We start from the raw sequence: 17,818 nt of genomic DNA, 5'->3' as shown, positions 1-17,818 counted from the left end.
ATGTTTTTGGGACCAATGTTTTCTTCACATTTCAAATGTATCTGAAGTATAAATTCAAAGCGCACTACTGCAATTGTTTTAACATGTTTAACAAATGCATTCATGCGGGGGTAATTCATGTTTTGGAAAGGAAAGTGAACAGTTTTCTAAAGATTGCAAACAGTTTTCCCTCCGGCAGGGGACTGCTTCGGACGAGCATCTTAACGCATTGTTTTGGAGAATCCAATTGAAAAACCCATTGTTGTTGCGAAGTTTTTAATCCGGGGATTTTAAAAACATCACATGCTCGGTGGGGGGTCGGGTGCTTGTGCACAACACGCAAATAACACGCAAATTCTCTCAATCCCAGGTTTCTTACTTTTTCCTATTCACAATTGTGTCAACTCTTTACAGATACAGTATATGGCAGACTGAAGAGGTTGCGAAAGATAACGCGTGTACGAGGATAAAGGAGATTCCGACCGGGATAACTTTTTCCAAAGATAGGTGCGCCCATGTCAGTCTGTGATTTATAGCCCAAATATGAGGTACGTTTATAGCCAGCGGTCTTTGATGGTCCTGTCTTCATTAGGGATCCTATCTGGGATTATGTCTCTGCTATCAGTCGTTCTGATTTTCCAGATACAATCACAACAGATTGCTGTGAAGGAATCACCCCCCAACATCTCCATCGTGCCAACTAATGTTTGGGCAGTGCTGATGCCAGTGTCTACAGTGCTCTCTGCTCTCTCCCTCACGCTCAATTTGAGCTCTGTCGTGGTCTGCCTTCTGCACAGCTACTTTACAACCGAGATATGCAGAGGAGAAGATACAGAAAGGTACACATCCATCAACATACTTTAAGGATAATGTATTTGTTGTAGGCAAGAATTGTATCACTGATGCACCTGCAGTTTATTTTGTTGAATAACATGCTTCGGTTATATTAAAGTTTGACATTGACAGAAATTAAAGTAAGAATATTACATTCTTCTAAATTCACCACTTTCCGTGTGTACCAGGTGTAGACAGAGGCTGCTTGACCGACCCCACTCCCATCTCTGAACTCAGTATGCGTTCGACAAAACAATAGCGTTCCCTCGTTGTACACGCAGTGCACAGCCTATGACCTCAGTGGCCTAGTTCTTTCCCGCGTTGGGTTAGAATTGTGTCTGTGCTTTTTATGACTTTCATATAGATCTAGCCTCTGTGCACTCCAGTGCAAGTAATGACAAAGCATTCTATTAACCAACTAATTTGAACCTTGAAATTATTTATTTATTTTGGTGCAAATAAATAATTGTGAACTAATTGAACAATACCCATCAACATATGATCATGTCATCATTGTCACTGCTTGCATTTTCTTCATTTCCTCCCATAGAGCAGACTGGTTCCTATTCCATAGCCAACATGTCCGACATGTGGCCATTGGATTATTTTGCCTTGGGGTTTCAGTATACTTAGCAGGTAAGACTGACCAAAAATGTAAACAGTAAGGGCCATAATGAACTCTTTGAATGAAATGTTTTACAAGTGGCACCACAAACTCATTGGCTATATCATGAGTAACAAACTGCAACATATTTGGTAGTATTTTTTGTTGTTGTTGCTGTTGTAAGATTTAATTTGATATTTTCGAAACAATACATACACATACAAACATCATACAAACATTAACTACATCACACCTTCCCAGACCCACTAGCACAAACCCCCATCTCCAGCATCTGCATCACTTTCCGCAACACGGCCTGAAACTGCACCATTTTGTTTCTTGCCCGCACACTTTTGATTATTTAAATAATAAATCATTATATTTTTCTGTTGTGCTAATGATGGTGGATTGATTTCTATGTTTTTAGTACATGTTTTTTCAAAATGAGAAGAGAATCGTCCAACAAATCGGGTATCACTATACCCCCACATGCTATGTCTTGAAATATGCAAACAGATTGATTAAAAGTACATTTACATTGTAATACTTCTGACAGCCACATTTCTAGCTCCACCCACAACTTCCGGACTTCATAGCGTTCCCAGAAAGCATGGATTATTGATTCATTATTTGTTTTAGACTTAAGACATGACCCTACCTTGTGCTGTAGAATTTGTGAACTTTTGTCTCTTGTATAATAAATTCAATACATTAGCTTCCATTTTCATTAATTGTAATTTCTTTAGTTATGCTCCAACTTTCCCTCCATCTTGTGCCAACATCAGTTCTTAAATCTTGGTTCCAACAGTTTTTTTTTCTTCTAAGTGCTTGTCAGTGGGATATGCTCTCTGCAAGCGTTTGTATATCCCTATCATATGAACTTCCTTTTCTGACTCAAATAAGATTCCCTCAAGGTTGCTCTGAGGTCTAAATGATTTAAAAGCAACATTTTGTGATATGTAACTTTTAAGTTGCATGTATTTGAAACTATCTACATTGGTCAGTCCAAAATTACTTTTTAATTCGGTCATGGAAATAAATGTATTTTCTGTTACCAAGTAATTTACGGTTTCTATGCATTTAGTTTTCCATGTGAACCAATTTAGCAGTGAATTCTGAAAAGCGATCCAAGGATTGTTCCATAAGGTTGTGCTTTTAGGAAGTGATATTGGTTCTTGTAGAAAACGTACATTTTCTTCCATGTTATAGTGTTCTTAACTATGAAGTTATTAATGTTCTTATCTTTATCCTTTGAAAATAGACACGTAAAAACATTCTGGGGATGAGCATGCACATCTTCAATATGTACCCATTGTTACTCTTTAGTGCATTTAACTATATGTCGCAAGTAAAAGCCTTGGGTAGAGAGTTGAAACAATTCCAAGTCTGGAATATATATTTGGTAGTATTATAAACACTGTAGTCACCCCACATAACATCATGTGAAAGCACTTTTCATTTAGCTAAAGCAGATTAATTTATCAGACATTACATCCGCTCAGACCAACTGCTAAACAATAACAGCTTGTACCAAATAGAGCTTTGCGTGACCCTAGAAAGGACAAATTCATTCAGATTTCTACAAATATACTCCAGTTAATTTGCAGCAGAGGCAAAAGTCACTGCTTTCAGAGTCCCTTCAACTGATTGATACACAATGGCGTATTTGACAGAAGTGCATTACTGACGTGTCTTAAGGCAGGTCCTGGCAAGGCAAGCTGTTGACTTTCCATTCCAGTGAATGCCTAGTTCAGGTGGGAGGCAGTGCACCATTGTAATGGAGGGTGGATGACCCCCTGATTCCACAGCTCCCTTTCAGAGGGAGCTGTGCAATTCCACAACGTCATCATCATATCCCAGAGTTGTGCTTCTCTCATCCCTCCTTTAGCACTCCTGGTCTTCAACTGCTGAAAGATGACCAAACATTAGTCAAATAGAGTAAAATACACACTAAAAAAACAATGGCAATGCACTACAATATTTAGAGTTATTCATCCCTGGGAGAAAAAGGGACCTGAATGGTGATCTTTCTCACAGTGTAATAAACTAGTCTTTCTGTACCTGTCACTCTGTGGCGCTCTCTCTTTATGTCCGTCTCACTCTCTCTCTGTCCCTTTATCTACTGCAGCTATGTCCATCTACATGCTGCTGGTGTTTGAGGTAGAGACAGGCATCGCCAGCGCATGCGTACTGGCCTCAGGAATCCTGATTCTGCTGGTGATCGTGATTCACTCACTGGTCAAAGCTGCCCGCACCGCCCAACACTACCATGGTGGGGAGCACACTGACAGAGTGTACCAGAACCAGCACGGAGGGTGCACCCCTGCCGCCCGCCACGGCGAGCTCCAAGACGGGGACAAACCCAGGAGGCACCGCAACAACTCCCATCTCCACCGACAGTTGTCCTACCCTCCCTGTACTGACCCAAAGCAGCATCACCAGCATCATTCCCCATCCCATGGCCCACAGAGTCACGGCAGTGACAAGGACGGCTACAATAGTGGTGGGAGTGGGGGTGGCTTGAGAATGCACAGGACCCTGTCGACAGAGTCAGGGCCGCTGCAGTCTCCGTCTAAACCATGGAATGGCATTAACAATGAGATGAGAAGCGTGCTGGCCCGCAAGTCAGGGGCCTCCAGTAAAGACTCTACTCTAGTGTGAGATGCACTGCACAAGTCATCGCAGTTAGCACAAGACTAGTTCATTACGCCCATACTATCTACCGTTCTGAAGAATATGGATAGAATATGGATAGAAAATAGCTGAAGCTATATAAAAGGTCTGAGCTATCCCTCCATGACCCAGGCACCATTACTACCATTACTGTACATTTCTATATAGTGGAATTGTCATTTTAATACACCTTTCTTAACATCCCTATTGACTTTTTACACACAAACCATGTTTGATTCCATCACTATTAAGCCCTCTGTAGAATGTTTACTTCCTGGTATTCCAATGGAACATATTAGTGACTTACTAGTTACAGCTAATGCTTTTGTTGCGATGTGATTATACAATTTAAAGATTTGCTAATAAATGCTTTCATTTTCAAGTGTTTGGTAAAGACCAAGAATGATCTATGAAATATATAGCCAAAACTGTATATTGCACAATGTATAGAGACATTCTGTAGTGTCTAGTCTGCATACTGTAAACAAAACATTTTTCATAACTGTGAATAAACTCGTTTTTAAAAATCATTTCAAACCATGAGTATGTTGTTACAAAACACACTGTCCTAAAACATAAAGTGGAACAGTTGATGTAAACCAGTAGTCTAATAGCACATTCAGGTTCATTCTAGTGCACTTTTCCAGATTTTCAAGTGAGTGCCTAGAAGTCCTTGTGGCCGAGTTAAAGCTGAGTATAGCTTTGAGTGTGATGCCTGAGGAACGACTAACCTTGGACTGTCTTTCAGAAGTCAGGAGGAAGTGGATGGGGTAGAGTGTCAGGAGGAATGGGAGAGGGGGGGGTTCACTTCATGTGAGCTGTGTGCATGTGACAATGTGGGGGAATAAGGAAGAAAGCGTAAATCTTAGAGAAACATAAAAATGGCAAATAATCATGCAAAGAACGTGTGATGAAAGAATGAAAGAAAGGATGATGATTGCAAAGAAAAAAAAAAAAACGCAAGAAATGGTGGCTATGAACAGGTTATCTTGGCTTTCACTCAAAATAAGTTTATCAGCCTCATCAACTCCACCCTTTAGCTTGAGCAGGGAAATGTAACAAAATATATATATCCTCAGCTGTGGTGAATGGGGGTTTGTGGGCAATCAGACAAATGAAAGATACACAGAATTGTTCATGTGTCCCAGAGTCAAGGTGAGTGGAATTGGTTGTTTACTGCCTCCTACCTGCACCACTGGGAGATGCTGATCTGCACCTTCATGCTGATGGCTGAGCCCATCTATGCTTTTGAAGTGCAGGCTGCTGTTTGTCATGCTTTTCACTGCACTGGAAATGAAAAGATGAATATGTGTTAAATAAATACAAGGGCGATTCCATGCCAGCAAAAAATATTTTGGCCAATTCTTACATAGAAACTTAATTGGGAGGAACAATGTTTGATATGCTTTTTACATTTTTATCACAAAAAGAAAATGAGAAAAATCGTGATAAAGTGGACATTTTAGGCCCGTTTTAGTCTTACATATGCCTAATGTAAGACCGTATTATCCGTGAACCGTACATGATACAGACAATATAAAAGCGTCATTATACTCCTTATACTTATAGTGTGCTCTAAAATTAGGACTATGTCTAGATTCTGAAATAAAAAATGTCACATTAATTTATTCAAGATGATTTAATTACACACTATGAGGATGGAATAATACTATGACATTTTGAAAATGATGACAATGCCCTTTTAGTGTAAAAGCTCTTTGAAAAGACCGCCTGAAACTTCAGTCTGTTTTGGTCCATAAGTATTTAACCGGTTGGTTATGGCAAGCCTAAATAAGGTCAGGAGTAAACATTTGCTGAAATCACATAAGTTGCATAGACTCACTCTATGTGCAATAATAGTGTTTAACATGATTTTTGAATGACTACCTCATCTCTGTACCCCACATGCAATTATCTGTAAGGTCCCTCAGTCGAGCAGTGAATTTAAAACACAGATTCAACCACAAGGACCAGGGAGGTTTTTCCTATGCTTTGCAAAGATGGGCATCTATTGGTTGATGGGTAAAAATAAAAAAGCAGACATTGAATATAGCTTTGAGCATGGTGAAGTTATTAATTACACTTTGGATGGTGTATCAATACACCCAGTCACTACAAAGATACAGGCATCCTTCCTAACTCAGTTGCCGGAGAGGAAAGAAACCACCGAGGGATTTCAGCATAAGGCCAATGGCCAACACTAACCTTATTTACAAATCAAATCAAATCGTATTTGTCACATGTGCCGAATAGAACAGGGTAGCCTAGTGGTTAGAGCATTGGGCTAGTAACCGAAAGGTTGCAAGTTCAAATGCCTGAGCTGACAAGGTACAAATCTGTTGTTCTGCCCCTGAACAAGGCAGTTACCACTGTTCCTAGGCCGTCATTGAAAATTAGAATTTGTTCTTAACTGACTTTCCTAGTTAAATAAAAATAAAATAAACAACAGTGAAATGCTTACTTACCCTTGACCAACAATGCAGTTAAGAAAAATAAGTGTTAAGTTAAAAATAACAAATAATTAAAGAGCAGCAGTAAAATAGCGAGGCTATATACAGGTGGTACTGGTACAGAGTCAACGTGCGGGGGCACAGGTTAGTCGAGGTAACCATTTGATTAGCTGTTCAAGAGTCTTATGGCTTCGGGGTAGAAGTTGTTAAGAAGCCTCTTGGACCTAGACTTCGCACTCCTGTACCGCTTGCCATGCGGTAGCAGAGAGAACAGTCTATGACTAGGGTGGCTGAAGTCTTTGACAATTTTTAGGGCCTTCATCTGCACCACCTGGTTTAGACGTCCTGGATGGCAGGAAGCTTGGTCCCAGTGATGTACTGGGCCGTACGCACTACCCTCTGTAGTGCCTTGCAGTCGGAGATCGAGCAGTTGCCATACCAGGCAATGATGCAACCAGTCAGGATGCTCTTGATGGTGCAGCTGTAGAACCTTTTGAGGATCTGAGGAACCATGCCAAATCTTTTCAGTCTCCTGAGGGGGAATAGGCTTTGTCGTGCCCTCTTCACGACTGTCATGGTGTGTTTGGACCATGATAGTTTATTGGTGATGTGGACACCAAGGAACTTGAAGCTCTCAACCTGCTCCACTACAGCCCCGTCGATGAGAATGGGGGCGTACTCGTTCCTCCTTTTCCTGTAGTCCACAATCATCTCCTTTGCCTTGATCACGTTGAGGGATAGGTTGTTATCCTGGAACCACATGGCCAGGTCTCTGACCTCCTCCCTATAGGCTGTCTCATCGTTGTCGGTGATCAGGCCTACCACTTTTGTGTCATCGGCAAACTTAATGATGGTGTTGGAGTCGTGCCTGGCCATGCAGTCATGAGTGAACAGGGAGTACAGGAGGGGACTGAGCACGCACCCCTGAGGAGCCCCCGTGTTGAGGATCAGTGTGGCAGATGTTACCTACTCTTACCACCTAGGGGCGGCCCGTCAAGAAGTCCAGGATCCAGCTGCAGAGGGAGGTGTTTAGTCCCAGGGTCCTTAGCTTAGTGATGAGCTTTGAGGGCACTATGGTGTTGAACGCTGAGCTGTAGTCAATGAATAGCATTCTCACATAGGTGTTCCTTTTGTCCAGGTGGGAAAGGGCAGTGTGGAGTGCAATAGAGACTGCATTATCTGTGGATCTGTTGGGCGGTATGCAAATTGAAGTGGGTCTAGGGTTTTTGGGATAATGGTGTTGATGTGAGCCATGACCAGCCTTAGAAAGCACGTCATGTCTACAGATGTGAGTGCTACAGGTCTGTAGTCATTTAGGCAGGTTACCTTAGTGTTCTTGGGCACAGGGACTATGGTGGTCTGCTTGAAACATGTTGGTATTACAGACTCAGTCAGGGACAGTTTGAAAATGTCAGTGAAGACACTTGCCAGTTGGTCAGCACATGCTCAGAGTACACGTTCTTGTGTATTTTTTGCAATATTACAGTGAAAAGAAGGAAGCCTGTACAGAATACAAAATATTCCAAAACATGCATCTGGTTTGGAACACAGAGGGCCGAGTGTCTGCGAGTTTTTGCTCCATCCTTGTACTTTATTGATGAATTAAGTAAGGTCACTGATTAGTAAGGAACACCGCTCACCTGGTTGTCTAGGTCTGAATTGAAAGGAAAAAAACAAAAAACAGCCCTCCATGGAATGAGTTTGACACCCCTGCACTAAACTAATTTTGCAAAACATGTGGCAAAGCAATTACCTTTTTGTTCTGTACACAAAGTGTTATGTTTGCAGCAAATCTAATACAACACATTATGGTGTACCACTCTCCATATTTTCAAGCATAGTGGTGGCTGCATCATGTCATGGGTATGCTTGTAGTCATTAAGGACTGAGGAGTTTTTCAGGATAAAAAAATAACATACTGGAACAAAGCACAGGCAACATTTGAGGAAAACCTCGTTCAGAGTCTGCTTTCCACCAGACACGGGGAGATTAATTAATCTTTCAGCAGGACAAAAACCTAAAACACAAGGCCAAATCTGTGACATGGTGAGGTTGGACCCAGGTGCAGAGAAGAGACCAGACGAGGAATCAATGGTTAAGAATAAACATAATACTTTACTGACATTGCTTGTCCATATATTTTTATATTCTTAATTCTATTCCTTTACTAGATTTACACTACCATTCAAAAGTTTGGGGTCACTTAGAATGCCCTTGTTTTTTTAAAGAAAAGCAAATTTGTGCTAACATAATTGCAAAAGGGTTTTCTAATGATCAATTAGCCTTTTAAAATTATAAACTTGGATTAGCTAACACAACGTGCCATTGGAACACAAAAGTGATGATTGCTGATAATTGGCCTCTGTACGCCTATGTAGATATTCCCTTAACAAAAACAAATCTGCCGTTTTCAGCTACAATAGTCATTTACAACATTAACAATGTCTACACTGTATTTCTTATCAATTTTATGTTATTTTAATGGACAAAAATGCTTGCTTTTCTTTCAAAAACAAGGACATTTCTAAGTGACCCCAAACTTTTGAACGGTAGTGTATGTGTATTGGGTATATGTTGTGTAATTGTTATATATTACTTGATATTATTGCACTGTCGGAGCTAGAAGCACAAGCATTTCATTACACGTGTTTAGCAGATGTTATTGCGGGTGTATGTGACCCATAACGTTTGATTTGATTTGAGAAACGGTAATGGAAGGATCACAGTAACACTGGGAAAACAACAAACAACAAACTCACTCAGCTGTCAAACGCTCACAACACACAAATCAAGCTTCTGCAAAGGCAACAGAAAACACACCTCTTTTAACAGGGAAATCATAATGAGTAAATTGGACACACCTGAGTGTTGTTAATGTCTCTAGGATGGTCTCTGCCGCCCTCTGGTGACAGGTGGAACCATGACAGTACCCCCCCTTCCAGGAGCGGCTCCAGCCACAGAGCCAGGGCGCATCAACCCGGTCACCTATTGTCTCCAGCTTCCCAGGTCTATGAGGGTCTGTCCATCCTTCCATGTCTCCCGTCTCAAGCTGGTAAGGACCAGTCCCTTCTCTCCACCCACACCTGCCCCTCTGCCCCCCCTCGACTTGTTGATGATTGCCCGGCCTACACTGTCCGCTGTCTGTTGGAGGCTCGTCGGGTCCGAGGCACCCTGCAGTACCTGGTGGACTGGGAGGGCTACGGCCCCGAGGAGCGGGCGTGGGTGCCTGCCTGGGACATCCTGGACCCGGGACTTGTTCGGAACTTCAACCAACTACGTGGTGGTCGCCCTCGACTCAGGATCTTGAAAGGTCCTATGTAGCGTGGAGCGAGCTTCCGGGAGTCCACCTTTAAGGGAAGATCACGGGTGGACAGCCACACCCGTTGACCCGGTCAGAGGAGCCGAAGAGGCCTTCGGTGCCGGTTTTCCTGGTGTTGGTGTCGGGCAGAGGAGTGGAGCAAGGAGGATCATGCTCTGATCTAGGTGCAGCGACATCGTTAAATGAATGCCTCGTCTGATGGCACCCCAACTTTGGCCTCTTGTTCAGGAAACAAGGGGGGGTGAATCCGAACTGACACTCAAATGGCAACAGTCCAGTGGACGAGTTCGGCAGTGTGTTGTGAGCATACTCCGCCCAGACAAGGAACTTACTCCAGTTGCTGGCCTGGGTGGAGACGAATGAGTGGAGGAACTTCTCCAGCTCCTGGTTGGCCTGCTCCGTTTGCCCATTCCACTGTGGGTGGAATTCCGAGGAGAGACTCACCGACGCTCCCAACAGGGAGCAGAAGGCTTTCCAATACCATGCGAAGAACTGGGGCCCACGATCCGAGACAATATCCTGGGGAAGTCGGTGTAGTCGAAAGACAGCGGTCTCCTTCGCTGAGGGCAACTTGAGTAAGGCAATGAAATGGGCTGCCTTGGAGAACCAATCAACGTTCACACGGATAGTGGTAAGCCCTTGGGATGGAGGTAATCCTGTGATAAAGTCTACGGACAGGTGGGACCAGGGCCGGCTGGGGATGGGCAGAGGTTGGAGCAACCCAGCCGGTTGCTGTCATGAGGACTTGCTTTGGGCACAGGCGGAACAGGCCGCAACAAAGGATCTCACATCCTCAGTCATGTTGGGCCACCAGAATTTCTGTCTCAGGAACTCCAGTGTCCATTAACCCCTGGATGCCCAGTTAGTTTAGAGGAGTGTCCCCATTGTAGTACCCGGGAATGGACTGATCGCGGAACGTAAAGTCTGTTAGTGGGTTCCCTGCAGGGTCAGGTTCCCGGGTCTGGGCTTGTCGGACCGTGGTCTCAATACTCCATATCACAGGGGCCACAATGTGGGAGCTGGGGATGATGGGCTCAGAGTCCCTCTCCTCGTTAGAGACATTTTGTTGGCGGGACAGGGCATCTGCTTTCTGATTCTTGGATCCCGGGTGATAGGCTAGTGTGAAATCAACCTGTTAAAAAACAGAGCCCACCTAGCCTGGCGAACGTTCAACCTCTTGGCTTCTTGAATGGAGACCAAGTTCTTATGGTCCGTCCAGATTACGAAAGGATGAGGTGCCCCCTCTAACCAGTGTCTGCACCCCTCAAGGGCCCACTTTCTCCCGGTTGCCTACATCGTAGATGTGTTCCACTGGTAAGGAACCGCTTTGAGAGAAAGGTGCAAATACTTATTTCCCTCATTAAAATGCAAATCAATTTATAACATTTTTGAAATGCGTTTTTCTGGATTTTTTGTTGTTATTCTGTCTCTCACTGTTCAAATAAACCTACCATTAAAATAATAGACTGAACATTTCTTTGGGGGGGGGTCCGGGTAGGAGTTCTATGGCGCAGTCGTATGGACGATGAGGAGGGAAGGTGGCGGATTGCCTCTTACTGAAGGCCTCCCGGAGGTCGAAGTACTCGGAAGGGAGAGTGGAAAAGGCTTGGTCTTCAATGGATCCTGGAGATCATGGCGAGGCTCTTGGTGGGGATCTTAGGCATTTACTCTGGCAGTTCTTACCAGAGTCTAGTAGGTGTCCCGTGGACCAGGAGAATGGTGGGTTATGTAGCGCAAGCCAGGGGTACCCTAGGATAAGGGGGTTCTCGGGAGCAGTGACCAAAAGAAAACTAAGAGTCTGAGTGGTTGACCCCAACCTGCAGTAGAATGGGCTTGGTCTGATATTCCACCTGGCTGGAGCCAATGGGGCGTCCATCAAGGGCTTGAATCTGCAGAGGAATGGGACATTTCACGCAGGGGATTTGTAATTCTCTGGTGAAGTGTTGGTCAATGAAATTATCCGCAGCCCTGGAGTCCACGAAGGCTTGAAAGTGGTGCTGACGGTTGTTCCAATGGAGGGTTACAGGTAGTGTCAGACAGTGACTGGGTAGCTGTGTGTAACTGCACACAGTGTAACTGCACAGCTCATCAGGGTTTCCCAAGGGTTTCCCCTTGCGCTGTTGAGCCCCAGCATTTCCCATCAGACCGGGGCATGTAGCACGGAGATGGCTGAGACCTCCATAGTAGAGGCAGCAGCCTTCGTGCATGTGCCCGTCACGCTCCTGTGGGCTCAGATGTGTGCGTCCCAGCTGCATAGGCTCCTCAATGCTAGGTTCTGGGGGCTTGGGGTGCTCAGGAAACCAGGGTGGTGTCAAAAAAAATCACTCTCTGAGACGGTTGTCGATCTTGATTGCCAGTGTTATCAGGGACTTGAGGTCCTTGCCCAGTTCCCAAGAGGCCAGTTTAACCTTGATTGAGTTAGACAACCCTCGGTGAAAAGTGGTGACCAGTGCCCATGTATTCCACTCACTCTCTGTGGCGAGGGTGCGGAACTCAATGTCTGAGTCAGCCACTGTTCTGGCCCCTTGGCAGATGTTGAACAGTCGGCTGGCCGCTTCTTGTCCGCCGACTGGGTAGTCGAAGAATCGTCACAGCTTGGCAGTGAAGGCTAATATGGAACTGCAGGACGGTGGCTGTTGTTCCCACACAGCCTTTGCCCATGCCAGGGCCTAGCCTGAGAGTAGTGAGATTATGTAGGCGATCATGGCTTGATCGGTGTGGAACGAGGAGGATTGTAGCTCAAACACCAGAGCACCCTGGGTGAGGAACACCTTGCATCCTCCCAGGTGGTCGTCATAACGCTCGGGGGCTGGGATCTTGGGTTCCCAGAGCAGGTTCCATGGAGGAACTACGGCTACGCCTGTAGCATTGTGTGATGAGACTTGGGCATTGGCTCCTACTGGGTTGAGGTTGGACGGAGTCTAAGTGCCCGGAGAGATTCTGATATCTGGAAGAGTTGTTTTGGCTGCCACCCCAGCAGTGCTCCTTGGTGGGTTACAACATTCTTGATCTGGGTGATCTTTTGCTGGGCCCATGTTGTAGGCTGAAGCTTGCTTTACTTAGAAACGGTTACAGAAGAATCACAGTCACACTGGGAAACCAACAAACACTAAGTCTCGAAAACTCACTCAGGAGACAAACGCACACAATTCAAGCTTCTGCAAAGGACAACAGAAAACACACATCTTTTAAGAGGGAAATCATAATGAGTAAATTGGACACACCTGAGCGTCATTAATGTCTCTAGGATGGTCTCTGCCGCCCTCTGGTGACAGGTGGAACCATGACAAAATCTACACTGGAGTTGCTTACCAAGAAGGCAGTGAATGTTCCTGAGTGGCCAAGTTACAGTTTAATCTGCTTGAAAATCTATGGCAAGACTTGAAGGCACTATATAGGTCTAAAAGAGCCTAAAATGGCCCCTTTCATATATGATTTTCGCAAAAATTATTTGTGACACAAATGTCAAAAGCATGTAAAACATCCTTCCTCTCAATTAAGTTTCTAAGTGAGAACTGCCAGACTAATCTGATACACAAAAAATGTTTTGCTTACGCTGGCGTGGAATAGCCCACAATATTAAGTTGCAAATAAATGTTGTCAATATAATTAAAAACCTATACAGTAGACTTAGCTATAGGTTACCTGCATGCATATTCTACAGTGTAGATTGCTCCTCCCAGAGCTGCATATCTGTCTGGGAGAGATGAGCGGAGATAAATGAATGTTGTTACTGCAAAAGTAGCTACGATTTTTTAGATGTGCGTTTTTGGACAGACCAGCAATATAGCTACTGTAAAGTAACAAATGTCTATCTACATTTATTATCCTTAGTAGTATGCTTTAGTAGTATCCTAAGTAGTATGCTTATTATCCAGTAGTATGTAAGCTTTTGCTTTGGAATCACCACTTACTTCATGTAGCACTAGTTCTGGAAGGGACCTTCTAAAGTGCTCTTGCAGTCGATAAAGAGCCACTGATGGCTAGTTAGCCAATATGTACAGGCTCTCAGTTAATGTTTCAGTCACTGCAGAGATAACCATACAATAATATAGCTAGGTTTACCAAAGCTATGTATGGTTAAGACAGGTATCATTAGCTAACTAGCTACTTAACGTTAGCTGTTTAGCTACCGTAGCTAGCTAATGTGCAGCCAGCTAAAGTTACTAGCGAGCTGGCTTGCTAACGTTAGTTAAAGTATTCGCTAATGACCTCTTTTAACATGAAGTTGAACCTCCTGGTCCTCCATCTTATATGCTATACTGTATACAGTACCAGTCAAGTTTGGACACACCTACTCATTCCATGGTTTTTCTTTATTTTTACTATTTTTCTAATATGTAGAATAATAGTGAAGACATAAAAACTATGAAATAACATATATGGAATCAAATAGTAACCAAAAAATGTGAGATTCTTCAAAGTAGCCACCATTTTCCTTGATGACAGCTTGCACAGTCTTGGTATTCACTCAACCAGCTTCATGAGGTAGTCACCTGAAATGCATTTCAATTAACAGGTGTGCCTTGTTAAAAGTTAATTTGTGGAATTTCTTTCCTTTTTAATGCATTTTAGCCAATCAGTTGTGTTGAGACAAGGTAGGGGGTATACAGAAGATAGCCCTATTTGGTAAAATACCAAGTCCATGTTATGGTAAGAACAGCTCAAATAAGCAAAGAGAAACGACAGTCCATCATTACTTTAAGACATAAAGTTCAGTCAATCAGGAAAAGTTCAAGAACTTTGAAAGTTTCTTCAAGTGCAGTTGCAAAAACCATCAAGCGCTATGATGAAACTGGCTCTCATGAGGACCGCCACAGGAAAGGAAGAATCAGTTACCTCTGTTGCAGAGGATAAATTCATTAGAGTTACCAGCCTCAGAAATTGCAGCCCAAATAAATGCTTCACAGAGTTCAAGTAACAGACACATCTCACCATCAGCAGTTCAAAGGAGACGCGTGAATCAGGCCTACATGGTCGAATTGCTGCAAAGAAACCAAAAGGAAGAAGAGACTTGCTTGGGATAAGAAACATGAGCAATGGACATTAGACCGGTGGAAATCTGTCCTTTGGTCTAATGAGTCCAAATTTGAGATTTTTGGTTCCAACTTCCATGTTTTTGTGAGACGCAGAGTAGGTGAACGGATGATCTCGGCATTGGTGGTTCCCACCGTGAAGCATGGAGGAGGAGGTGTGATGGTGTGGAGGTGCATTGCTGGTGATACTGTCTGTGATTTATTTAGAATTCAAGGCACACTTAACCAGCATTGCTACCACAGCATTCTGCAGCGATACGCCACCCCATCTGGTTTGCGCTTAGTGGGACTATCATTTGTTTTTCAACAGGACAATGACCCAACACATCTCCAGGCTGTGTAAGGGCTATATTACCAAGAAGGAGAGTGATGGAGTGCTGCATCAGATAACCTGGCCTCCACAAATCACCTGACCTCAACCCAATTGAGATGGTTTGGGATGAGTTGGACCGCAGAGTGAAGGAAAAGCAGCCAGCAAGTGCTCAACATATGTGGGAACTCCTTCAAGACTGTTGGAAAAGTATTCCAGGTGAAGCTGGTTGAGAGAATGCCAAGAGTGTGCAAAGCTGTCATCAAGGCAAAGTCTGGCTACTTTGAAGAATCTAAAATCTATTTTGATTTGTTTAACACTTTTTTGGCTACTACATGATTCAATGTGTTATTTCATAGTTTTGATGTCTTCACTATTATTCTATAATGTAGAAAATAGTAAAAATAAAGAAAACCCCTTGAATGAGTGGGTGTGTCCAAACTTTTGACTGGTGCTGTATAATTATATAGTTACAATGGTTACATTAATGTAAAATCGTTAGCAGAAATAGTCAGAGGGACTTCTGTGTTATTGTCATGTGCACCACAAATCATGTTCGGGTTGCAACACGAGCCGGACATTTTTTATTAGATATTTCCTTTCTCGACGTAACCCGCGTTAAATGGCGGACTGAGACAATATCGTAGATCAGTCAAACATAATCTAATACATTAGGAAGTTGGAGAGAAGCATGCAACATTGATGTTGCTATTTAATCCGATACATAGTGTGAACTGGACATATAAAAGCATTCTTTGCGACCTAAAGGTAACAATGAATATTTGTATACTGTGCCATTGAGACTTTACTATTTTGCATGAGCTGATGGGGAATGGTTTTCCATCATTTCAGTTTTGAAAAGTAAGCCAAACAGTGAGATAATCAGACATAGTGCATTTGTTCCATATTTGTTCTTCTGCTGGCCAAAGCTTACTCTAGATGGTCATATATATATATTTTTTTTACTACTGCATCATTGATTGTATGTTGTTTTACTCCATGTGTAACTCTGTGTTTTTGTATGTTGTCGAACTGCTTTGCTTTATCTTGGCCAGGTCGCAATTGTAAATGAGAACTTGTTCTCAACTTGCCTACCTGGTTAAATAAAGGTGAAATAAATAAATATATTTCGATGTTGATTCAAGTGACCATGGATGGTACAGGTGGTGATGAGATACCAGATCTTGCAGCCAGTATACACATGGTCTCAGATGATGGCCTAGCAGTGGAATCCACTACCTTACATGTCTACCAGGGGTGTCCAGAGTACGGGTTAAATGGCATGATTGTCAGTCCTACAACATCAACATATGTTGGTTTTAAACGCTCTATAGCATTTCTCATACAGTAATCACACTTGTCAATTTGTCTACAATAAAGGGCTGCGCCATTTTCAGTTTGCCTAAATTGTCAAATGATCATAGGCATCATGAAATCTCTGCATTGCTCCTTGCTACCAGGTGTGATGGTGACTACAGAGAACATGAATTTGGATGTGAGTTTGTTAATACTCCAACTCCCCCACTAATAGGCAGCGTGGGAACGAGGTCACAGTCCGACCAGCTACTTAAAATGAAACAAAATAAAATCTTATTGGTCACATACACATATTTAGCAGGTGTTATTGCGGGTGTTGCGAAATGCTTGTGTTCCTAGCTCCAACAGTGCAGTAGTATCTAACAATTCAACTTGAGACGGTATGGATGTCTGAACTCAGGAAAAAAATATGCAAAATACCTTAAAACACTGCTGTGTATACACACTAATCCATTAGGTAATGCACTGTTACAGGAATGGCCCAAAATGACCCCTCTGTAGTTTTATGTCAGTACTGTAGGCTTACTATATTAGTATATAACTGAGGGAGATTGAAATATTATGCATATTACTTGGTATAATATATGGACAACTAAATGTACATAACACTGACCCTTTATACTGATGTCTCATCTGTTTTGTCCATCCATCAGCTAGCTGCTCAGAGGGAGGTCTCAGGTGGCTACAAACCTCAGCAAAGGTGAGAAATGTCCACTGACCAATGGTGCAAAGACTAGAATTTGCCCGACTTGTGTAGCCTGGTACAACCAGCATGATCGCTATGACTTGTGTGCTGTGTCCTGTGTAATAATATACTGAACAAAAATATAAACGGAACATGCAACAATTCCAAAGATTTTACTGAGTTACAGTTCATATAGTGAAATCAGTCAAAGTAAATAAATTATTTAGGCCCTAATCTATGATTTTCACATGACTGGGAATACAGATATGGATATGTTGGTCACAGATACCTTAAAAAAAGGTAGGGTCGTGGATCAGGAAACCAGTCAGTATCTGGTGTGACCACCATTTGCCTCATCCAGCACAACACATCTCCTTCGCATAGCGTTGATCAAGCTGTTGATTGTAGCCTGTGGAATGTTGTCCCACTCTTCAATGGCTGTGCGAAGTTGCTGGATATTGGCAGGAACGGGAACATGCTGTCGTACACGTTGATCCAGAGCATCCCAAACATGCTCAATGGGTGACATGTCTAGTTAGTATGCAGGCCATGGAAGAACTGGGACATCTTCAGCTTCCAGGAATTGTATACAGATCCTTGTGACATGGGGC

General features: G+C 43.1%; 1 protein-coding gene and 1 long non-coding RNA gene across 2 annotated transcripts; one reads left to right on the top strand and one right to left on the bottom strand.

The window, feature by feature from the left end:
* The first annotated feature begins 324 nt into the window (after positions 1-324).
* On the top strand, positions 325-4,509 carry LOC106613727 (transmembrane protein 221). The gene is made up of 3 exons (XM_014216279.2): positions 325-818; positions 1,364-1,449; positions 3,546-4,509. Exons 1-3 carry the CDS (start codon positions 523-525, stop codon positions 4,076-4,078), a joined length of 915 nt encoding a protein of 304 aa, XP_014071754.2. The 5' UTR covers positions 325-522; the 3' UTR covers positions 4,079-4,509.
* Positions 986-6,189, bottom strand: LOC106613728 (uncharacterized). The gene is made up of 3 exons (XR_001330546.2): positions 5,278-6,189; positions 4,822-4,908; positions 986-3,324 (listed from the first exon to the last, which is right to left on the bottom strand). It is a non-coding gene; the product is annotated as an uncharacterized lncRNA (long non-coding RNA).
* Between the last annotated feature and the right edge of the window lie 11,629 nt (positions 6,190-17,818).

This window comes from Salmo salar, chromosome ssa10 (genome assembly GCF_905237065.1).
Source record: "Salmo salar chromosome ssa10, Ssal_v3.1, whole genome shotgun sequence".
NCBI lineage: Eukaryota > Metazoa > Chordata > Actinopteri > Salmoniformes > Salmonidae > Salmo > Salmo salar.
Note: the sequence above shows the minus strand (reverse complement) of the source record. Positions and strands in the feature narration are given on the sequence as shown.